Below are 26,496 nucleotides of genomic sequence, written 5' to 3' on the forward strand. Positions count from 1 at the left end.
TTAATAAGAAGCATATTTTTTTCACATTGAAAAAAAAAATGGTTATAAACAAAAAAAAAGAATAGAAAAGAATAAAAAATCCAATGATTCCTAAAAAAAGAAAACAAATACAAAAACAAAACAAAAATTTCCCTACATGACATAAAACTACTTTCATTAGACACAAATTTTGAAAGCACTAAATTAAAAAAATTTGTGAAAACTAAAATCAAATTTACAAAAAGGAAAAGGGGGAAGAAAAAAAAAATAATGATGCCACAATTATAACCGTGGAATCTTTCGTCATACAAATTTACATGGTGCATTGACAACAAAATGGTTTATAATGGTCATTATATAAGCCAGGCAACTAAACACAGTATTCTTGTAATCATCAACTGCAAGCCGGATAATCCCCAACACTCAAATAAAACTCAATTGATCTGTTCTGGACCAAGGTGGACTGGTTGACAATCTACAAAAATGGCTAGGAATTGAAAATAAAAATTCAGCAAAGTGAAAGCGCATATATGAATGTGGAATACAAATTTGGGTCCTTTTGAAGTCCTTTTGAGGACTTAAGTCATCAGCAAACTTAAAACTTTGTATGATGAGACATCCTAATGTCTGGTTATCTAATCCACATTTTACTATTACTACTTACCTACTATGGAGGTTTTTTATTCAGAGTACAGCATAGTAGCTAAGTAGTAATATGTGAATTTTGGCCAGAAAACTTGTCATTCAAATATATCGACCGATTAAAATGACCCTGATCTTGCTTTAAAACTCTCAAACCTGGGACATGGCTGAAGTTTCAGGATTGATACTTTTTGACAAGATAAGAAGGGCCAGTTTTCCAGCCGAAATGCTTAAAAGTTCCATTTTTTGGTTTTGTTTTTCAATTGGATATGCACATCAAAAGAAATACTCGGTTTATTGGAAAAAGAAGACCTGTTGAGAGATGGGGGAGTGTGACACAGAGGTATCCACACAAACCAAGCAGTTGTGGGGTTCATGCCACAACTTCTGCACTGTGAAGCCTTGAGTAAGTCACCTCACCCTAGCTCCTCAGGCACTACTCCTATGATAGCCCAGAGTTTTTTTGTAATTACTTTTAAAAAAATAAAACAGACAAAAAAGTTGCCTCAAAGAAATATGCAGAGATGCCAACCTCAAGAATCAGAAATGTGTACTTTTTTGGAGGAAAAAATGTGTTATTTAAAAAACAACAATAAAAGTATTATCCAATAGGGTCCATCTTTGATTATTAAAATTGAACTGTTCAACTGTTCGCAATTAATATAGAGACACTGACAAGGAAAATGGTGGCTCGCCATAAAATTCATAATTCTAGAATATTTTTTTTATTTTTCATATTGGCACCATCTTTATGTTTAAAAAAAAAATCATATTAGATCATTTCAGTGATAATAAGGATAATAGCGGAAAGTTGTAAATCTGGAAAAAAAGAAGAAAAAAAACACAACTAAAAAGCAAGACAAAGGGGATTTGTTTGAATGGGAAACATAAGATTCCATGAGCAATCCACCGACGTGCTTATTTTGACATTACCTAATGGTTGGCATCTCTGAAAATGAAATCTGAAAAAAAATTTACTGCATAGCCAAAAAAAAAGAGTTTACCTCAGATGATTGAACAACCGTGTTTGACCAGTTATGAATGGATCTCAAACATCTACTGTTGATTCCAATCCAAGAAAATGCACCACATCCTTGGACTGGACAAGACTTAATGAATGTTTGTTGCACTGTTTCCCACAAATAGTACACAATACGGTCATTTAAAACAAAAAAGGTTTACATTGATAAACACCCACACCGACTCATGTATAAAATAACTATATACAAGTACCAGTACACAGTTACTTGGCCTCGATAATTATCATTATCATTTATAATATTATTAATAAATATAAAGGAAGACAGTTATACAGTAGGCGTCAGATTCAAGGTGTTTCTACATTCAAAGGTCACGTTGGGCTTCAATCAGCAATTTAAATGGGAATACACAGAAAAAAAAATAGAATCTATCCCAAAAATACAAAACCCCAACCAAATGACACTAATCACAAGCGTATGAGTTCTGGAATGTTAATTTTCTCTGTCTCAAATTATTTCCATTCTGAACTTTATATATTGTTGGGGAAGTATAAATGCCCTAACGACAGTTTTACTAACTGAAAGGAAAATGATAGGATTAGGACCCAGGAGATAAAGAGGGCTGGTTCATCCCCCTTCCCCCCCCCCCCCCCCCCCCCCCCCCCCCCAAAAAAAAAAAAAAAAGGAAAAGAAAGATTAACACGTGACATATATCTCTCTAATTTGTCGTCTTTTTAAAGCCCCTCACCAGATGTAAGCTGAGAAAAATATACTCAATAGACACATTTTTTAACCACTTAACATGTAGATATTTTTTTTAAAAGGGGAAACAAAAATATTTGAGAGTTACTTCCCCATTGTTTCTCCGCCTTGTCCTTCCCCCATCAAATGAGATGAAAATGACATTTTAGTCACAGACTCGTACACCACCAGCTACTCCTCGATGGAATCTGACATCTACTGTACAATAACTGAAAGCGTTTGCCATTTTACACACATATATATGTATATATAATGTAAGATCAATCAGACTGGGATGTAATGAATTCTTCACAATGCTGCCTGTGCGATATTGTTAAGCTCATTCATTCACAACTTGTTTCCTTTAATCTGTCACCTTATGAAGTTTTGAATATCAAGTTATTAAATGGCAAGTACTTCACTCTTGCTAATATGTTTTTCAAAATTACATACAAAACACATTTAAAAAATGTTTTCCTTCTGTTTGTTGTTTTGGGGGGCTTTACAGCACCTGCGACACTATATCAGGTCATTTCAACGCCAGCCAAAAAACCCCAAAAAACCCAAAAAAGATAGAATAAAATTTGTAAATCTGAAATTGAAAGTCCCATCCAGGCACAAGCGAAGGACCCCACTTTAAATGATACAGTCATACGTTTGCAAAGTACCAAATATTCAATACAACTAAAAAAGTAAATAACAGAGAGATGATTTACAAGCAAAAAAAAAAAAAAAAAGGTGACCATCTCCCTTCCAGCTAATTGTTTGTTTGTTTTTAAGGGTTTTACGGCACTTCCAACACATTTAGGTTATATCAGCGCCAGTAAAAAGGAAGAAAATGGGATAGTGAAAAGTTATAGAATTACAATTAAAGCACCCAAGAAAAAGTAAGACAAAGGGGAACTGGGAACAAATAGGGATCAGATGTAGATTCCAAGAGCACACCACCAATGTACTTAGTTTGAAATCACCTACAAGTCTCATCCAGACACAAGCACAAATCCCAACAAAGAGGAACACACTCAAATGCTTACATTATACATTCAAATAAAAATAATAATACATAACAGAGAGATGATTTACAAGGAAAAAAATATCATCTCCCAAAACAATAACTATGCATTTGACTGTTTCCCTCCCAGCTAGGACTCCGACCAGTGCCAGGACAAAACCAAGTAATCTCATTCCGAGACAAAGACAGAAAGCATGTTGGAAAACAGATATAAGGGGATAGAAGACACAGTATGTACCTCCCTGCCCACTATGGGAGGTCAGGATCCCCACCCAGCCTTCCAGCTAAGGATCCCATCAGGCCTAGGAACAAAAATCTGAGTAATTCCAATCCAGAACTAAGACAGAGAGCACCATGGAATGGGAAAACAGATAAAGAGGATAAAAGACACAGCAAGTCACCTCTATTCTTTCTCCTCTGGACAAGCACATTGACGGTAATACTTTTCTGACTGAGTCTGTTAATTTGATGCAGACGAAGAAGAAACACATAACAAATGCCGAGAACATATTTGGTCTTCATTAGAATTGAGTGGTATACTTTGACATATATATGCATGAAAAGAAAAGAAAAGCATTTAGAACACCTGATCAGATAAACTTAAAAAAAAAAAAATCATAAGAAAAAGTTACCCATATTTTCCCCCACTTTGTACCAATTCAAATTACCACTAAATAGGCTAAGCGGTGTAATAAAATTGAAATTGACATTATTCTAGATCAAGTGATTCAGACTATTCTAAATAAAGTGGTGGAATAAAATTGTTACCATTGTTTTGTAAAACTTTATTTGATACTTCAGCTTTTGGGTTTTGTGTTGAAGAGTTATCACTTGTGACACCTTAAAAACTAATTACTAATATGAGCACCAGAAACAAAAACAAAAAAAAAGAAGAAAAAGATGTTGGATGATTGTGCAAATAAGCGCACAGGAAAAAATTATTGTCTGTTTCACGCTATAGAAACCAGGATAAATTCCTTTAAAAAACTAATTAACTAGCCACACTAATAAATCTGTCTTAAATCTATTTCTGTTCTCTCTTTGAACTGGGGACCAGTGGACCAGTTCAAAGAGAGAACAGAAATAGATTTAAGAGAGATTAATGAGTGTGGCGAGTTAATTAGTTCTTCACAGCCATCAGACCCATGGAACCAGAATTCATCCCAATTTCTACAACGTGAAACAAACAATAACAATTCAATTGCTTGCTACCCTTTGGATAGGATGCTAGTCTATTGCAAAATACATTCCACCAGATCTAACAGACCCAGTTAACCAATCACTACTGGGTGGACAAGGGGGGGGGGGGGGGGGGGGGGGGTCAGAAAAAAATAAAAATAATCTCGACTTCACCTGGGACAGAACCTGGCCCCTTTGCATGTGAAGTGAGTGCTCTACCAACTGAACTATTTTTGTTTTGTTTTGTTTTTAAGGGTTTTACGGCACTTCCAACACATTTAGATTATATCAGCGCCAGTAAAAAGGAAGAAAATGGGATAGTAAAAAGTTATAGAATTACAATGAAAGCACCCAAGAAAAAGTAAGACGTAGGGGAACTAGGAACAAATAGAGATCAGATATAGATTCCAAGAGCATACCACCAATGTACTTAGTTTGAGATCACCTATAAGTCTCATCCGGACACAAGCACAAAATCCAACAAAGAGGAATACACTCAAATGTTTACATTATACATTGAAAATAACAATTATAATAATACATAACAGAGAGATGATTTACAAGGAATAAAACATCATCTCCCAAAACAATACCTATGCATTTGACTGTTTCCCTCCCAGCTAGGACTCTTGCCAGGGCCAGGATAAAACCAAGTAATCTCATTCCAAGACAAAGACAGAAAGCATGTTGGAAAACAGTTATAAGGGGATAGAAGACACAGTATGTACCCCCCTGCCCACTATGGGAGGTCAGGAACCCCACCCAGCAACTGAACTATATTGAACCCCTGGCAGTTAAGAGCCACTATAGAAGTCCATCCGAGACACAGGCAATGGTAATTTGCCATGTGGGCTAAATTCAAATGTTTACGATATCGATATAAATAATTGTTAACTCACTCGACTCCAACACCCGACTATATCCGTAGTTAACCCGGGTTACTTTTACCCCATGCCTATTTATTACATTTATCTGAGACAAATTAAAGGCGTAGTATCAAAGCTAATGTTCTTAATTTTTACATGTTAATGGTAGTTGAAATAAAACTATCTATGCCCATGCTTAGTTTTAATACAATTTTTTCAGTTTTGAAAAGTAGCAAAAATCTCTAGGATTGAGTGATTGTTTTTGTTTTTAAGGGTTTTACGGCTTGCAACACATTTAGGTTATATCAGCGCCAGTAAAAAAGAAGAAAATGGGATAGTGAAAAGTTATAAAATTACAATTAAAGCACCCAAGAAAAAGTAAGACGTAGGGGAACTGGGAACAAATAGGGATCAGATGTAGATTCCAAGATCATACCACCAATGTACTTAGTTTGAGATCACCTAAAAGTCTCATCCAGACACAAGCACAGGTCCCGACTAAGAGGAATACACTCAAATGTTTACCAATCATATAATATAATATGTAAACTCAACATAATACAATGCATAACAGAGAGATGATTTACAAGGAAAAAAATATCATCTCCCAAAACTATAACTATACATTCGACTGTTTCCCTCCCTGCCAAGGAGCTCCGGCAAGGATCAGGACAAAACTAAGTAATCTCATTCCAAGACAATGACAGGAAACAATTGGGAAACGGGTATGGGGGGATAGAAGACACAGCATGTACCTCCTTGCCCACTATGGGAGGTCAGGATCCCCACCCAGTAGGATTGAGTGAGTTAATATGTCCACACTGGTGAAAATATCAATCTGTCTCCCTCTCTGAAAAAGATCCAAGGCACTTGGTCATCTTTCCAAGACATGGACACAAAACTACACCTAGATCTGACAACAGATCAACTATACAGGGGGAAGTCTGGGCCCCCAACCCTCTGGCTGATCTTTCAATGCTGCGGTCAATTCAATAATGGTAATTATATTCTATTCAACTAATATCAGATGCTGCAAGACAATTATAAGAGCTAAATTGAACGACAAACTGTATCAATTGGAATATTCTAGAACAATACACATGAAAGTTATCATAGTCATATTAGAATAAATATACTTTATCATGTTGTCTAGTTGGCATGAGGTAGCTCGGTAAATATTTGCCATGATGACAGGAGCAAATTAATAATAATTTTAATAAGACGTGATCATTGACAAAAATCTCCATTTCTAAGAAAAACAACTTAATTTTAAAAAGTAAATATAGAGGTAACTACTTTTATTCTAATAAGATGAATTAATCAGTCAAGGCTCGCAAAACCTAACTAAATAAAGAAAAAACTAAAATGTAAGAAGAAAAAAAAAGTTTTTAACAACGCTTTTAATCTGCAAATCATTAAGACTCCTTAGATCAAGGCCAAAACTATAGTTTTCACAATCACTTTCCTGAAATTCTGTAAATGTAAAAAAAAAAAAAAAAACCCAGAAAAAAAGAAATAAATTTTTATACGAATGGAGATAAATAGATAGATAGATAGATAGATAGATAGAGAGAGAGAGAGAGAGAGAGAGAGAGAGAGAGAGAGATAGAGAGAGAGAGAGAGAGATAGAGAGAGAGAGAGAGAGAGAGAGAGAGAGAAAAAAAAAAGAAAAGACTATCATGAAGATTTTTGCAATGTAAATCACTGATGCTCTCACCGGCTTCAATTTCTCTATAAATTACATCATGAGTTCGTACAAGAAGATGCTGGTAGATGGTATCATATTGATATCTAGGTGATCACGATAATGATGTCAACAGTGGTGGTAATCAATATTAGACAATCACCGGATGATGATGATGCAATCGCCGACTTACCGGCAATAATAAGTTAAATCTCACATTTACATAAATGCAACACTTGGAACATTGACGGATTAGATTTGGTTGTGTGTTATCAGCATGAGATGTTTACATCATTTACAGAGTGAAAATCTGAAAAGTTGTGTGTAAAACACTGCTCCATACACAGCTTTTCATATTTTATAAATCTCAAATAACAATCGGAAATTGAATGGACACTTCTATTTAATAATAGTGAAAACAGATAATGTAGATGTTTCAGGTTTCCCCTTCATCATTCAGCGCGTTTTGTTGATAAAGGGGAAACCCGAAACATTCACATTATCTATTTTCATTCATTCAATTGAAGCTTCCCTTCAATTTCCAATTGTTATTCATTTCTTCAAGCTTCAACGTTTTCAATTTAATCTTACACCAGCGGAAGCTCCTGAAGCTTTCCCCTGAACTCATAGAGAGACCGACATTTCTCTAAAAATTACGTCATAAAGCGATGATCACCACAAAGAAAGTGAAATGTGAGTAGTGCTCAAGGAAACAATTGATCCAATTGGCTGTGCTGGTGAGTACAACTCACTTCTCACTTAGTTTTGGAAAGTCGTCACCTGCACTTTGACTTAATTCTTGGGGCAATGTCAAGCTAAGAGTTGACAAAGACATCGGTTGTTTTGTTTTGTTTTGTTTTTAACGGTTTTACGGCGCTTGCAACACATTTAGGTTATATCAGCGCCAGTAAAAAGGAAGAAAATGGGATAGTAAAAAGTTCTGGAATTACAATTAAAGCACCCAAGAAAAAGTAAGATATAGGGGAATTGGGAACAAATAGGGATCAGATGTAGATTTCAAGAGCACACTATCAAAGTACTTAGTTTGAGACCACTTATAAGTCTCATCCGGACACAAGAACAAAATCCAACAAAGAGGAATACACTCAAATGCTTACATTAAACATTAAAAATAACAAATATAATAATACATAAGAGAGATGATTTACACGGAAAAAAATATCATCTCCCAAAACAATAACTATGCATTTGACTGTTTCCCTCCCCGCCAGGACTCCGACGAGGGTCAGGAAAAAACCAAGTAATCTCATTCCAAGACAAAGACAGAAAGCATGTTGGATAACAGTAACAGATATAAAGCGATAGAAGACACAGTATGTACCTCCCTGCCCGCTATGGGAGGTCAGGATCCCCACCCAGAACTCTGCTAATCAATTTTTCATTTTCATACAGAGGAAGCTTCTTTACTTATACATTGAATACACCCTACTCCAAAATCAATATTCATTTGTGATATTTTTGCATAATATGTGATCTATTCTTTGCAGTCTTGTTTGAAAGGGACCAATCGGCAATTTTTGTTTTTTTTCAAAAGTCATTATTAGTAAAGAAATTAATCTTCTAGCATTTAAAAAACAAATCTGTTGAAACGCTCAAATCGATGTTAAGAAAAACTAGATTCAATTTAGAATTCTTTTACAGCTATTTGCTCAACACTCGAAAAACGAGCATGTTCTCAAAATTTCAAGCAAATATTCAACCCTGAGGGCACCTCAAATGATGACATGTCCAAATTAATTAGTTATCTAGCTGTTGAAAAGTATGAACGACTCAATTTGCCAAGAGATTAAAGTATCAGATCAAGACATGCCTGTGATCATTGCTCTAAAATGCTGATTTTGTATTGAATGTAATGGATAGCACTTCCATCAGTTTGATCTGACACCGAGGTCAAGAGTTCAAAGTGTCTTCTGGCACAAAAGAATGTCTGCTCAAGGTTTGTTCACGAGTTTTAAAAGTATAATTATAATTATAATAAGCATGCCTGTTAACATATGTCATATCAGTTCTTAATTCATAGGAACAGGCAATTGAAAATATGTATTCAATTTTCTTTTATGTTGAACTCGAGTAAATTAACAACAGCATAAAAAACATACATGAAATAAATCCTGACAGTAATAGTCTCTAATCTCAGTGGTCTTTTTAAAAAAAAAAAAAGAATTGAAATTTATTTCTATTATAATAGTAATAATAATGATAACAACAATAACAAGACAGTCAAATGATTTAAGATTTATGTTGAAAGCTAACATACTGATGCCACGGCCACTACACCCCACTTATTAGGTTTACCTTCTCAGCAAATACCTGACACAAAAAAAAAAAAAAAAAAAAGAAAAAGAAAAAGCATTAAAAAAAAAAGCCCCCAAAAAATAAAAACATACAGAAAAAAGGGCAAAAAACCCCCCCAAAAAAAGCCACAGTAAAAAAGGCCAAAAAACCCCCCAAAAACACATAGCAAAGTACACACACACAAGAAAAAAAAATCCCCCACCAAATATAAATCATACAAACGCCATTACATATTATTCCATTTTAAATCTAGAAAAAAATGTTCCCTTCTCTCAGATCATCATGAATTACTCATCGAGGCTGTCCTCGTACAAACAATTAAATCTCTCATAATTGCCAAAGATTAAAATAGATAGCAACATAACTTTACACAAGCATAATAATATCTTTAAGCAGATGTGTAGTCACTTAAACACCCTGTGAAAAAAATGAAGCTAACTTTGCTGTTTTTATGTTTTTAAGGGTTTTACAGCCCTTGCAACGCATTTAAGTTATATCAGCGCCAGTAAAAAGGAAGAAAATGGGACAGTCAAATTCTAGAATTATAATTAAAGCACCCAGAAAAGGTAAGACGAAGGGGAACTGGGATCAGATGTAGATTCTAAGAGCATACCATCAATGGACTTAGTTTGAGATCACCGATAAGTCTTTTTTTGTTTGTTTGTTGCTTTAGGTCTCTTCCAACACAATTGAGGTTATATGAGAGACCGCTGAAACAAAAAAACAAGCAATCTAACAAAAATAGTACAAATGTAAATCAAAATCATAACCTAAAGATATCATAAGCTAAATTATAAATAACCAAGAACAAACAGGCAGAAGATTTACAGAAAAAAAAAATATCCCCTGTCAAAAATACAATCACAAACCAAAGAAGCAGGATAGGCTAGTAAAGAGAAGAAGAAACGACATCACTATCGGATCGTACACCCATGCGAACATCATAGGTATATGATTCAAGGGTGATGCTCCCATCCAACCACCCGCTCCGATAAGTCTCATCCAGAAACAAGCACAATATCCAACATAGAGGAATACACTCAAATGCTTACATTTATCCATTCAAAATAACAAATGTAATGAAACATAACAGAGAGATGATTTACAAGGAAAAAAACATCATCTCCCAAAACTACAACTATGCATTTGACTGTTTCCCTCCAGCCAAGAACAGGACAAAACCAAGTAATCTCATTCCAAGACAAAGACAGAAAACAAATTGGAAAAAAGCTATAAAGGGATAGAAGACACAGTAAGTGCCTCCCTGCCCACTATGGGAGGCCAGGAACCCCACGCAGAACTTTCCGGACAGATTGCAAAGGAGGAGAGACCATTATCACACCAAGAGAGAGAGAGAGAGAGAGAGAGAGAGAGAGAGAGAGAGAGAGAGAGAGAGAGAGAGAGAGAGAGAGAGAGAGAGAGAGAGAGAGAGAGAGATAATATATAAACATATAGGTACAATAAATAATAAGAGGAAAGGGGGGTGGGAGTGTACTAACTAAAAACATTCAACACCAAAGACAAATATTGTCCACATTGCAACTGACTGACAGCGTGTCATCTTATCGTAAATTATAATTAATAAACCTAAAAGAGACTTTAAACAAAAGAAATAAACCGAGATGAAACATATTTTGCTTGCCTTTAAATACATTAAAAATATCATTGAATCATTCATCCATCAAAATCCAATTAAAAGTTACAACCCTAAACTATTAAACTGATAGTGACATTAATTTTAAAAAACAAACAGTTATAGTCATTTGTGATAAAAGAATAAATACAATTCATACCAGTTAATAAATATTGTCTCATAAAAAAAATAATAGCGCACATCAAAAATGGTACAGCAAACTCGAAGAAATGTGCCATAGTCAAAATGTTTTAAAACAATATTTTGCTAGGATCCCCGCGTGTTTTGTCATTTATTGGAACTAAAAATATAAAATTTATATATTTCTTTATTTTTTTTTCTATCACGCAAGATAAATTCTGTCATTGTTATGTAATAGTAATACTTTGCACAAGGATCTCAAAAATAATGAAATTAGACGTATACATAGATATATGAAATATTCATAAAACTTTCATACTTAATATTTTATCTGTTAAAATATGTATTCATTTTCAGGTTATAGTGACAATTTACAAGGCAAATTTCTTCCAGCAACTCTCATCTTCATACTCGACAGATAAATACCATAGGGACTGATAATGAGAACAATATAGAACATATATTTTACCCAGCATATTGTATTTCTCACAGGAAAATATCACATGTCCGAAACGTGTCATCAGAAAACATATTGTCAAGTCCAACAAAAAAAAAAAAAAACAAAAACAAAAAAAACAAAAAAAAAAAAGAACAAGTTAAAGAGCAAATATTCTGTCTACATTTTTCACCAGTCCAAGTAGCAAGATCAAATTTATTTATGCATATTTATAAATGGTGTCGTTTAGCGCAACAAACACCGTTGCAAGTCATCATTAATACAATTACAAGATAATAAATAGTTCATCATGTCAGTCAATCAGTCCCATCCAACATGCAGGTTTAATCATACATTACAATCAATCAATCAATCAATATAAATGGATAAAATCCAAAGCAATTAGGAGTGAATATATAAAGTGATCAAAAATCTCTTTGTAGTAGAAACACAAGGTAAAGCAACGTCCTTACCCATAATTACCTAAAAACACGACGAGATGTACCAATCCTCACAGTCATAGGGAAGAGATCAGATGACACCTAAAACCTTTATTCTTTTCTAATATATTCCATTTATATCAATGCAATATAGTTAAAAAGGGATAACTTTCCTTTTTAAAGAATTTAAATCAATTTGCATTCAATAATATTATATCAATCGTTTCCTTAAATATCACCTGTCAGAAGTAAATTATGGTAACAAAACTGAATCAGCTCCAAACCTTCAAATCAAAAGTGGAAATGGAACAATCCGCCAGAAGAAATAGTGACAGCACCAAATCATGACCAATTCCTGACCATTCTGAGCATATAGAACACGGCACAAGGCGCAATTGCCACCATGATCGCATTGGCTGCCCCAACAATGAAGTAAAAGAAGAATAAGAAATCACCTCATAACAAACTCTAGCATCTGACCGACTCCCCTTGGCAGAAGAATTACAAAATATTCAACATTTCATCCATCCTACGCCGTTTCTAACCAGCTAAGCATTTGGACAGTCAACACTGGGATACATAACTCACATAAGGTTCAAATGTAGCAGAAGTCAATGGCGGTTCTATGAGATTCCCCTTGCATTTGGCAGATATAAATAGATGTGAATCATCAGATGTGTGTTAAACTCTCAATTCAAAGAACAACTCATTCTGTACTCTGAAAAAGCCCATTTTAAACATTTTGGTCAGAAAACTCATTATTCAAATATTGATCGATTAAAGTGACCCTCATCTCATTGTAAACTTGATGCCATTTTAATCTATCAAAATTTGAAAGACAGGTTTTCTGGCCAAAATGATTAAAATGTGTTTTTACAGAATAGGGAAGATCTGACAAAACATTGTGGCATTTTCAAATCATGACAATCCGATGTAGAACTCATATTTTAACATTATCAATGAAATACAATGGTTTGTTGTCTAAATCAGTCAAGCCAACTTTCACACCTTAAATATATATCTATATATGTTTGAAAATATTTACTAAAAAAGTAAAAAAAAAAAGTGCCATTTTTGCTAAAAAGCACAGTTGGGACCTGGCCTGGAGAAGGCAGCCATTTCAGAGCAGTAACAAATTATGAAAATATTTTATTAAAATTTGTCAACACTTGTTTGTTTGTTTGTTTTTAAGGGTTTTACAGCGCTTGCAACACATTTAGGTCATATCAGTGCCAGTTAAAAGGAAGAAAATTGGATAGTAAAAACATTCTAGATGTACAATTAAAACGACTTGAGGAAAAAGTAAGACAATGGGATAAGGTTCAAATAGAGAACAGATGTAGATCCCAAGAGCATACTATCAGCGTACTTAGTTTGAGATCACCTAAAAGTCTCACCCAGACACCAGCACAAGTCCCCACTAAGAGGAATACACTCAAATGTTTACAAATCATAAGTTAAGAATAAAAAAAGTAACAGTACATAACAGAGAGATGATTTACAAAAAAAAAAAAAAATATCATCTCCCCAAAAAATAACTATGCATTTGACTGTTTCCTCCCATCCAAGGACTCCGGCCAGGGCCGGACAAAACCAAATAATCTCATTCCAAAACAAAGACAAGAAAGCAAAGTGACAAAAAAGCTATAAGAGGATAGAAGACACAGTAAGTCCACCCTTGTCAACACTTGACTTCATTACAGTTACTGGACAACACATTGTTGTTATGTAAAATATAGAACCCTCCTCATTAGCTACCTATTCCTCTTTTTTCTTTAAAACACTAGCCTTGAAATAAAATTTGCCTTCCGATTCTTCAGAATACGATAATATTTGTTTGTTTGTTTTTAAGGGTTTTACGGCGCTTGCAACACGTTAAGGTTATATCAGCGCCAGTAAAAAGGAAGAAAATGGGATAGTAAAAAGTTCTAGAATTACAATTAAAGCACCCAAGAGAAAGTAAGACAAAGGGGAACTGAGAACAAATAGGGATCAGATGTAGATTCCAAGAGCATACCACCAATGTACTTAATTTGAGATCACCTAAAAGTCTCATCCAGACACAAGCACAGGTCCCAACTAAGAGGAATACACTCAAATGTTTACCAATCATATAATATAATATGCAAACTAAACATAATACAATGCATAACAGAGAGATGATTTACAAGGAAAAAAATATCATCTCCCAAAACAATAACTATGCATTTGACTGTTTCCCTCCCAGCCAGGACTCCGGAAAGGGCCAGGACAAAACCAAGTAACCTCATTCCAAGACAAAGACAGAAAGCATGTTGGAAAACAGATATAAGGAGATAGAAGACACAGTATGTACCTCCCTGCCCGCAATGGGAGGTCAGGATCCCCACCCAGACGATAATATTTATTAAGGATGGGAAACAAGGTAACAATCTAATGAAAACAACACATGGACATGCAGTAGTGAAATAGAACTTACATTTTTTTTAAAAATACATAAACTACATTTAGGAATGTTAATATTTACATTCAATACAAATTAAGATGACCACATGGAAATCATTCTAGTATCGTAATCATCCCAACGGTAAATTTAGACATCTAAGAGAAGATATCGTTAATCAAATTCATTTTTGAGAAAGTGGCAGTTGATCCCTTGCATTTACTCCTCACAACTCTTTAGAACACAATTGGACCAATAAGGTTTATTGGTATCAATATCTTATTTAACACTTAATTAATGCTTCTCCCTCAAACAGCCCCTTCCATTCTGAATTTTAATATTTTTTAATGATTTGATATGTCACGAAGGCAGTAAGACATTCAAATTAATATCTGATCTTAACTTCAATAATGTTAACAATGTTCAGACAGAAGTCAAATGAAAAAAAAAAAATTATTTATTTCAGGTAATACTAGTTTTGGCACATTAAATCTACTTTTTTACACGACTGGAGGCCAACTTGTTCAGAAAAACAAGACAATACAATCCATCACAGGACTACAACCTCTTGCCAGTAAGAGCAAACAAAACATATCAATGTTTAAAATGTTTAAAAATGTTTTATTTATATCTATAGAAAACTAGGAAACTTGTGTTAAGTGACAAATATTCTATTTTACAAGTACAGACAATCCTAGGTTAACCTCTGCAGGGGTGAAAAATATTTAAGTTGACTCAAGTTGACAAGTTTTAAATATAAATTGTAAAAAAAGCAAGAAAAAAAGCAAGCCAGATGTGATGGCAAGCATGTATGCATAGAAAACTTTCAAGTCTGTGTTCGGCCAGTTATTTTTTAAACTGATTTCTCTTTGCCTCTATGATTTTTTTTTTCTTTTCTCGCCTCCATTGACTCACAATAATTTTGTACATCCTTAAAATGTCAATGATTTTGTCACTTTAAAACAATATAAAACATGCTTTTTCATTGAGCATCTGTGCTTTGCATAGTTACACAGTACTATATGATACACATTTCCTTCTTGAACCTCACATCACAGAGGACATGCCAACTGTCCTGCAAATCGTTAACTCCAATAATAAGCGGTTTTCTAATTTTAGGCCAAGATCATTCTCCAACCAATGACAACCTATAAATATTGGTAAAACTATCCAATGAAAATGATACATTTTGACGTGTGAAACGACCATTTATGTCCGTTAGAGTTAGACCAATACACTGTCTTTAGTTTTGAAAATTTCCTACATAAATGTGATTTCTGCAAGTTGAACGATTTGCGACCAAAATCATTGATCATCACCTAGTACATTCTCAGCTTAGTCCTTGCAATAACAAGGAATGCATGTGTTGGAATAAATTGTACTCAAAAATTTAATTATCACTTCAACCAACTTGGTTAGCTATCATTTCGTCTAAAAATCTATTAAAACAGAAACCAAATACCAAGCCTGAATATTCATTAGAAGAAAAATAAGATAGTGTGGACTTCTGCAGCACACACGGGCCCAAGATTGCAAATGCTTCTCTGCCTTGAGGAGAATTCAACATACTACAATCACGGAAGGAAAAGTACAAAATCCAACTGCTGAGAAACGCAGCCATTCAACCGGGTGGTCTACAGGTTACAACCATGACAAATTCATCCAAATGGACTTATATAATCCCATTTCATATCGGTGTCCCGTAACTACTAAAGCTGCCGGGAATTCCTGGGCCACTTGTGTTGCCATTGTTGTTGCTGCCAATACTGCCAATGGTGATGTTGTGGTTACTGAAATTACTAATGACGTTGCTGCTGTTGTTGTTGTTATTCTGAACACTTCCAATCTGGTTGTTTGGTGGCACGAAAAGAATCCATTGGACATCTGTAAGTTGAAAAAAAAGAAAGAAAAAAAAGATGAAAAATAAGATCATATCTAGAAATTTATCTTATTTCTTGTCAAATCTTTCGGCATAAAAAAGATATTTGATATTAAATTCATATCTACAACCGAGTAACTATTTTCTAAATCTATCAATCTGTCCTTCATAAAAGTAAAATCACTCACACTAGTACAATTTACTTAATAATTAAAGACCACTGAAATGAGCCTATCAATATTGAATCATTACATACATTCTTAAGCCATAATAATAATAATAATAATAATAATAATAATAATAATAATAATAATAATAATAATAATAATAATAATAATAATAATAATAATGATAATAATAATAAAAATAATAATAATAATAATAATAATAATAATAATAATAATAATAATAATAATAATAATAATAATAATAATAATAATAATAATAATAATAATAATAATAATAATAATAATAATCACAATAATAAAAAATATTCACCACAAATTCTACAATTACATTTTGCTCGGTTCATTGATACCCCAGGAGGAATGTATTTTCAAGTTCACACAGTGCACGTATTGGCACTCTTTCATAACCCTCACATATTACTAATTTACACCAGAGTCAAGTGGCGTTATCTTATGTGCAACCCTTGTCACATATCTGGTCACTAACCAAGCTCAATGTTGCTCCGATTTAATTTATTAAAAGACAAGAGACTTTACTCATCGACCATCAATACTATAAGAATGATAAGAATTAATCAAAATCCAAAAAGTACGCTAAAATAATATACAGACTCCACATATCAAAATATTTGTTATAAAGCCACAAAAAGCTAAAATCGAAAAATCCATGCAGGAATAAAAACAAATGATTAAAAAAACACATCACGACTACATTGCATCTGTGTTGGAAAATTCAAAACAATTTGAACCTTTAACGACAATACAGAATTGCTTTCGAATCAAAATTTACCCAAAAAGTTCATAAATCAGTGCCAGTATTAGTTTTGTGATCATCATTATGTGCATAAGATCTTGTTTTTAAGTAAAATTAAAGGACTTGCTTTTCAAAAATACTTCTTAAATATATTCCAAATTTTTTTTAACTCTCTCGAGTTCATATGCATGGAAAATCGAACAAATTTGTTCGATTCTCAATGTGGGTGAACTCGAGAGAGTTAAGATTGATGTTTTATTTTGTCTTAACTATAATATAAGACTAACTGTGTGCACCATTATGACAACATTTTACTATAAAATGAGGACAAAACTGATAACTTAATTAAATTTAATAACTTTTGACCATGCAATACCAGATGGAAAAAGCCTTGCTAAATTTTGGACACATTTTGACATGCTTTACGGCTTTGGAGCGAAGTGATCTAGTGGTATGACATTCCCCTTCAGATCGGAAGGTCCTGGGTTCGAGTCATGAGCGGCACAAAGTTGAGTCCTTGGAAAAGACTCTTTACTCACATTCCCTCACCGTATTCAGGTGTAAAATGAGTACCTGGCTGTTAACAGTGTTGTATTTGTCCGAAAAAAAATTGTAATATCACCTAACAGTAACAGCCATCATGTCTCGTCCTACATGTTAAGTGTCGCAGTTGACTAGGGACCCCTTGTAAAGCGCTTTGAGCATGGTTAGTGGATATTGCTTTATATTGTTTATGGGTACAGGTTTTATTTGGTTATAAATTTATTCCATCTTAATCCAATTCTACTCAGCAATATCAGCCATTTTACTGATTTTTCTTTTTGTCTTCTTTCTTTCTCACACGTTTTCCCTATAGAGCTTAGCTTTAGAGAAGGCTTATTTTGGCAAAATTAATTTTTCTTTTTCTTTTTAATTCTGGAAGAAAAAAAACAAAACATAACTGCAGACCCCTGCCCAGATTCCATATACTCTACTCTGATGGCTTGTTAAAATTCACTAATTCTGGAAGAAAAAATATACATGACTGCAGATCCCTGCCCAGATTCCATATTCTCTACTCTGATGGCTTGTTAAAATTCACTATTTGCAGGGTTGCCAATTCAGGAGGTAAGATTTACTGAACTAATACCCAACACTCATCAGTTTTGTAAAACAAAAAATTCAAAAGGCCGATGTCATAATTTTTTTTTTTCATTTCCCCAAGTTTAAAAAAAGTACTAATACATAAAAATTACCATGGAAAACGTGGAAAATAAAATCCGCCAAATATCTGCCCAATTGCCATACCGTTTTTTTTTTTCTCTGCAAGACGACTTCAAATTTTGCCAAAAAAAAAAAGGACCACCAAATTGCCAAATTGGCAACCCTGATACCCAAACACTTTGACTGACCCAGTTTCTGAGCGCTGAACTCTGACAAAAGGGCATTATGGATTTACCCCCCCCCCCCCCCCCCCCCCCCCCCCCCCCGGGCAACATATCAATTAAGTCAACCTAAGAGGACAGGTATAAAATATTGGTAAGAAGACAAATAAAAAAGAAAACATTCGCTACTCAAAATGAAAAATAAAAGAGAAAGAAGTAATGTATAGATATGTGCACCACTAATAAAACGGAAGAGAACACGCAGAAGGAAAGGAAAATAAATAAATTGAGAATAATGAAATAAAGACAATGGATTGATTGCAAATTATTGTTCTTTTTCTTACCATTTTTTTTCTTTATTAAAAAACTAGAAAAATATCAAATAACGTAATTTAAAAAAATGGAAGGGAAAAAAATTATTACTATTAGTGCAACTTAAATCAAAGCCATAAAAAAAAATCTGAATATTTTCTATTTTTCTTCTCTCTTTTAAAATCTAAAAAATATTAAATAACATAATTCCATCCCTTAAAAAATAAAATCCTACAAAGTTTGAAAAGATTGAGGAGAAAAAAAAATAATTATTAAAGCATATAATAAAAATAAACAAAGAAAAAGGGCCAAAACATGACACAGCATAATAAATTTTGATACCAAAAACACTCAATGCCCACTTAATTTTTAAAAATGAACGAAGTTAATAAATTATTATTTTTCAATTAAAAAATAAAAATGTTATTTTAAATGCTGCATGCAAAGGAAGACTCGGGGAAACCCATGTAGTTGAGGAGAATGGGAATTAATTATAGCTGGAAAGTTGAACATCAAACAGACAGCTTTGATAAACAGATTGAAAATGTGTGTGTGTGTGTATGTGAGTGAGTGAGAGAGAGAAAGAGAAAGTGGTTTGGGGGGGGGGGGGGGGGCATCTTCAATCATTATACTACCCTTAGAATCAAATTATTACTTTAAACCATTTATGTAATTTATATTTTTATTAATAAACATATAGAGATGTAAGCAAGCATGGTCAGTGACTGGATGAGGACTAAAAGTGCGACCACGGAGATGGGCTCTTGGTCCTATATGATTCTTTCATCTCTTTGTATTTATTAAACAAGCTATTTTTATCGTGCCCAATAACACAACGAGCTTGCGAGTATGGGTTACTGCACGATAAAAAATATAATGAGTTTAATAAATACAAAAAAATGAAAGAATACTTTTATTCTATCCCTCCGAGTAAGATTATTAGATATTTTGTAATCAAACGGTATGATATTGGTACATCTATTTACCATAATTTGTATCTTTCTCCTTCTGCTTGAATGACAATTTGACCCAAAACTAAAAACGTTGGATTTGTATTCATGCGCACTAAAAGATTATTTGTAATTGCCGCCAATCAGCTGTCTTTTGCACCTAATTTCACACCAATAAAATGTGTATTCAACGCGTTCAACGCATTATTTAAGTATTTCCTATTTACTAAGAAATGATAAGGTTTTCCAATGAGAGGAGTGGAATAAAACATTTTTCATAACTTGACCTAGTTAGAGATAGTGATAAACAATACAACGTGCGCCTATCATGTTTTTAATTTCACGAATTGATAAAATTATTTCAGTATAGCCTGCTGGGGGAATAAACGTTAACATATTGAAATGCCCTAGGCTTGACACTGAAGTGTGCATGTGGTTGTTGCTACTAATCAACAAAAAATAAGTATGCAACACAAAAATTTGTACAAAAATCAATAAAAATAGTACTTATTGGTGACAAGAGAAAATGACAATTACAATGTATCCTATATATATTTCACAATCGTTTTCTTTACATTATACAGTGGAAGTTAGACGATAGAAATCTTACATTTATAGACGCAAGCTATAACTATCATATGATATCAAAATGAACGGCATCAAATACATGAAAGTAACCTCTGTCTGGGTTGGTCTACTACACATGATCGAAGTGTAACCAAGCTGCTAGAAGCTGTGGACTGTAAAAAGTAAGAAACAAAAATGAATATAACAAAATAACAAACATGAAACATTTCGGACTTAAAGCCCTTCTCCAGCCAATAATAAAAACAATAAAAACCTTATTACATGGCTGGATTTTAAGTGATGATGTATTATTGTTTTTATTATTGGCTGAAGAAGGGTTTTGAGCCAAAAACGTTTAGTGTTTGATATTTTGTTCTGTTTCATTATATTCATTTTTGTTCATTCCTTTCTACAAATGATCATCGACATCCTTATGATTTGATATTACTGCTGTCAAAGTCACCAACAAACATTTATACAGCACATTTCAACACTTGCATCATGCTTAATGCATCCCACAATGAACTGATACTTTTAACCAATCCAATGTACAGAAGAACAAAAAAAGTGCATAAACTTATCATATAAGATTTTTTTCCCCCCTGCTATTTCAACTAAAACAACCTGAAAACCTTAAATTTTAAGTCTATGGGTGATTGAGTCATAATTATAAAGTCACATGAAAACCAACTAAAAATATATTTTTTAATAAAAAATTTAGTGCATAAAATATAAAAGTGTAAGAGTTACAAGAATGCAAGTGTGACTTCGAAATTGCTTTCTTTATATGTAAAAATTAAGAAATAAATAAAATCAATCAAATACAAACACAACCCACAAATTGACACCATCATCAAAACACGGCGACCATAGGCTCAGGAAGGGAGTACATGAGGGTAATATTGGCAAACTGGCTACAAACAGGACCATACCACCAACAAATAGTATAATAATGACAAAAACAAAAACACTAATAATAATAATAATAATAATAATAATAATAATAAATCAAGCAAAATAATATGAACACATAGCCAAGTGACAAACGGCGAAAAGAACAGGAGACGATGTACAAGAGGAAAAGGACCAATTCATACCCACTAGCCGTGGCGAGGATGATGGGAATGATGATGTTGCTGCTGCTGATGGTGAGAAGAATGGTGGTGTTGGCGTCGATGATGATGGTGATGATGATGATGGCGATGAGACCCGCTACTACCACCACCAGAGTGTGAGTGCCCTCCACCAGATGTTCCGTGATAAGAAGAAGAGGAGGGAGAGGGGTGCCACTGACCTGCTTCGCTATTATTACTGCCAGGTCTTGAGTGACGATGATAACTGCTACTCCCACCACCACCACCACTGTTACTAACATTGCTATAATTGGTGCTTATATTATTATTGCTGTCCACTCGATGATCTTCGTAAAATCCTTGGTGGTGGTAAGGATGCGGCTGCTGATGGTGGCGATGGTGAAAAGAGGAATGGAGAGGAAGTGGATGGGGCCCAGGAGGGGGAGGGGGAGGAGGAGGAGGAGGTGAAGGTTCCCATGAAGAAGAGAACGTATGTGGATGAGAAGACGATGATGGTTGGATTGCAGGTGAGTAGTGATTGTACTGGTGGTTGTGGTGGTGGTGGTGGCCACGGTGGGGATGAGGAGGAGGAGGTGGAAAACCTCCCACTGACGCCGCATGTCTTGATTTTTGGCTGTGGCTTAGAAAAAGAGGGTGGTGGTGGGGTGGCGGAGGTGGATATTGCGGTTGCTTTTGCTGCTGCATTTGATGACTTGGTCTTGATGTATAAGAAGAGACAGGACCAGGTTGAGGTGAAAGTTTGGTGGAGGGACGCGAAGTGGAGTTATCACAATCTAGAGATTTCTGTTTGCTTTTCACAACACGTTTTTTGCAAGAAGTTTCCTTAGCCAAGCTTTTACACATTGTACTTTGCTTACAATCCAGACTCCTTGCATTTGAGGAGACATTTGTGGTAGTCGGAATGGTACTTTTACTCAGATCTGAGCCAAGGAGCGAATGTGATTCTTGACTAGACGATAAACTGGTGTAATTCGAACAAAGTAAATCGGGATTGTTTGCATTGATGTCCTTTATTTGGGTATTTTGTATTGCTATGTTTACTTTGTCACTACTGACTTTTGGATCAATTAATTCTTTTGATAAAATGTAGGACAATTCAGGGTTGAAAATAGAACTCTGATGACTTGGATTTAAGTTTGTACTATTTATCATCATTTGACTATTCTCCCTGACCCCTGATGTAGGAGTTGTTGGAGACAGGCTAGCTTTCATCTGTGAGGTTTGCGTTCTTTGGCCTTCCATATCTGGAGACTTTTTTAGGCTTGTATTCAGGTGAGACTTAATTACAGATCCTTCTGTTATCTCTTTTGGGCTGCGCATTGAATCACTTATGATCATTTTATAGCCATGACTTTGCTGTACAGATACTGACAGGGGTTTTGACAACTCTGATAAGATTGCAGTAAAATTCCTGCCATAGTTTAATTTATTTAAGTCGGGGCTTGGCATCTGGGAATATTGCATGATTCTTGAAGGAGATGTGATTAAAGGGTTTAAAGAGGATAGTCTTCGAGGAGGGGTTTTACGAACAGGTTTTTGTTTGTGGGAAGAAGGTCTATGAGGTCTTCTCCCACGGCTATAATCTGAAGAATTTGATGATGAGCTTGAAACTGAACTGGAACTGCTAGAACTCGAAGAGCTTCGTGATCTTGTTGACCTCCTTGGATTTGCATACGAAGAGTTCGATTTACTACAATCAATACTAGTTGAATCAGGCTTGCCAAAATCAGTTTGTGAATCCACCTCTTCAACCTTACATTTAGCCAACTCTGTCAAAACCGCCGTTTCATTACTGTGGGTGGCAACTGGTTTGATTTCAGAAGCACCTGCAATGTTAGCCAGCGATGTCTCAGAGTGAGAGGTAAAGAGTGGAGGTTCGTCAAAATGTTTTACTTCAGCAGCGTTGTTTGAACAGGAATCAATAGATGACGTCCTCTCTTCCAAACCTGTGTACAGGGAACAAGTGTCACTATATCCACTGTCTTGCAGGTCATTACCAGAGTCCTTACTAAGAGAAGAGCATTTATCAGCTGTGCTTATGACAGCATCATCTACTTCCTTCTCTTTCCCTTCATCCACACCAACTCCTTCAGAATCTTGCGCGTCTACCTTACTTTGAAAGGTAGAGCATGGCTCTGCTGTACAATCACTTCCAGTTTTTAGAGCTGGGTCTGAGAAATCAACATTTTTGTCTCCATTTTGGAATACTTTTGATGATGTTGATGACGAAACTATTTCTGTCTTCTCATCAGTCTTGGAAGGGGTCATCAGTTCTGATCTATTTTCTTCCACAGTATGCGAATTGCTACAGCTTCCTGATTTTGCCCGACTCATCATAACAGAATCGCTTTTAGCTTTGGAAATCTTCATATTACTCTTATTTTTGCCCTTCACAGACATTTTATCAATCTTGCCAATGCACTTATTATTGGATGAGCCTTTTTCTCGTTTCCCAGCATTTCCTCGAGTCTGGGGTTGACTGCTGCTATGTGCTTTTCTCTTTAAAGCAGATCTGGGATTAAATTCCTCTTTACCTCCCTCTCCTCCTGTTTTGGTTGCTTTTTTATTTGAAGAGGAGATTCCATGATCTGATGAGGAGAAATGAGGAGGAGAAATAGCTGGCTCTAGCTTTGGAGGTCCAGGAGAGGCAGTTCTAGAGATGCTTTTTGACTTTCCACGTCCATCATCTTTCTTCTCTCTTTTCCTACATGGGGATGGCGAGCAACTGTGACTCTTCTTTTCAATGCAAGCCGTTTTTGATGATTTTGGCATTCCAAGTTTGGCTTTATCTTTGTCTTCAGATGACTTGATTCCATCAATTTGCTCTTTGCTAAGTGTTTGTTTCGTATTTTCCCCATTTTTACCCTTCAAACTCATGTCAGCAATTTTTTCATGTTTTTCTTTGATCTCAGAAGACATTTGTCTCTCATCTGACCTCCTCCTGGTGTTCCTTCTTGTCTTCGTCTCCTGGAAAATAGATTCATTACGAATGGGGTCGCATTTACTTATGGCAGACTTCATTTCACCCCTGACCTCTCTCTCATTCTTGCTCTCATTGACAACACACTTTTTATCACCAGAACTTGATGACCGCTTTTTACTTCTTGAATTGTATTTTGACTCGCTTTGTTTATCTGTTAACTTCTGTTGACACTTGTTTCCTTTAGATTTGGACTCATCGGCACTGCTCTTATTATCATTCTTTGCTCTGATAATTTTACCTTCCTCCATCCTTTTAAAATCACACCCAGCTGCTTTCTTTCCTGAAACTTTGGAATCATCCGAGCTGAGTGACCTTGACAAATTCCTACTGCCTGCTCTATTAGCTCTAAGGCTTTTGGAAGATGCCCTCTTAGGCTTTCCGCCTGAGCAATCAATGATAGTCTCATTGACAGTTATTGTGCAATGTTCCTTACCATCCACTATTCTTGTCAAGTTCTCACTTTTCTTGCAATCACTATTCATGACAATACATTCGGCTGATTTTTTACTTAAATGGCATTTGAGTTGATTATAATGCTCCTCATTTCTCTTTTGTGATTCACACTGCTCTTTTTCCTGGTTTTTAATCAAATCTTTCTGTTTAAAACTGCATGAGCTGGCCCCAGAGTGGGAGGAAGACTCACAGGAGGGCGTCTCCTCTGAACTTGCCCTATCACACATTATTTTGGAAATTCCCTTTTCAATCAAATTTAATTCGATATCGTCATGGGTCCCGAATTGAAATGATTTGTAGCTAACTGATAGCGGGTTACAAGAAGAAGCTGGACGGTAAATGGGGGGAAGGAAGGGGAGGAGGAGGAGGACAGGAGAGAAAGATGGATAAAATATCAACTATCCACCAAAACATTTCATAATTACAATACAGTCAGGTCTCTCCAATCCGAACACATCCGCTCCCAGCATTTTATCTGGATTACAGAGACACCCCACCCCAATAGTGGAATCAATCCCTAAAATGTACAAACAATAAAGAGAGAAAAAAATCTGTCCCCACGAAACCTGTCTAAATAACAGAGACATTTTTTGTGGAGTTCCGGATTAGAGAGATGCAACTGTACATAAGTTGTTCTTTGGTAAATATTTTACAATGAAAAGAAAAAATATCCAAGAATATCATGATGCTTTAAATTTGTCGAAACAGCACTCAAAAGGTTTCATGAGATGACCATCTCCCTAAACATTTCCACAAAAAAACCAAAAAAAAAAAAAACCCCCAATTTTTTTTTTTTTAAATATATATGTATCAATCTACACATGATCAACATGGCTGACACCTGTCGGCACTGAACCTTCACTCAGTGAATAGTCCTTTGTCGCTCTTTTCAAATGCTTTTGGGGGATGAAAATTTATTTCAATGTTGGAACATTAAATGTAAGAACACTTATTAGAATTGATCAATGAGCAGAGGATGTGTCAAATTATAAATTAGATATTACTTGTTTACAACAAGAAACCAAACTAGAAAATGGCGTCAATTGAAGGTGGATACAGGTTGACTTATTTGATTCTACGGATATGACTTCTTTATTAATGAAAAATGGAAGCATTCACTCAATAAAAGTTGGAAGGTATCTGACTGTATTTGTGTAACAACTATAAGGGAACATATCACATAACCCAAAAAACAAACACCATTGTAAAAACAGACAAAGGACAATTTCCGTCATCAATGTTTATGCACCAACAATAGAAAGAGCAGAAAAATTCCCAGAATAAATAAAAAGTTTTTACAGAAATCTCAACGAAACTTTTAATAATTTAGGAAATCGATTTGTTCTTTAATGACCAATCAAATCTGAACTCCAAGACGATCAATTTGTTCTTTAATGACCAATCAAATCTGATCTCCAGGACAATCAATTTGTTCTTTAATGGCCAATCAAATCTGATCTCCAGGACAATCAATTTGTTCT

At 34.8% G+C, this 26,496-nt stretch overlaps 1 protein-coding gene and 1 long non-coding RNA gene across 2 annotated transcripts in view; one reads left to right on the plus strand and one right to left on the minus strand.

Annotated features, from left to right (window-relative positions):
- Positions 1 to 26,496, plus strand: part of LOC144963395 (uncharacterized) — a 142,922-nt gene that overhangs the window by 62,840 nt on the left and 53,586 nt on the right. The window lies entirely within an intron of this gene.
- LOC144963506 (uncharacterized) overlaps positions 16,159 to 26,496 on the minus strand; it is a 37,651-nt gene continuing 27,313 nt past the window's right edge. Inside the window, exons 24-25 of the mRNA XM_078897581.1 lie at positions 21,591 to 25,343; positions 16,159 to 16,355 (exon numbers count right to left, since the gene is read on the minus strand). Of these exons, the coding sequence (XP_078753707.1) occupies positions 16,159 to 16,355; positions 21,591 to 25,343 (3,950 nt within the window). The remainder of the gene's footprint in view (positions 16,356 to 21,590; positions 25,344 to 26,496) is intronic.

This window comes from Berghia stephanieae, chromosome 1 (genome assembly GCF_034508935.2).
Source record: "Berghia stephanieae isolate SIO BIC M18660-M18661 chromosome 1, UCSD_Bste_1.3, whole genome shotgun sequence".
In the NCBI taxonomy this organism is placed as follows: Eukaryota; Metazoa; Mollusca; class Gastropoda; order Nudibranchia; family Aeolidiidae; genus Berghia; species Berghia stephanieae.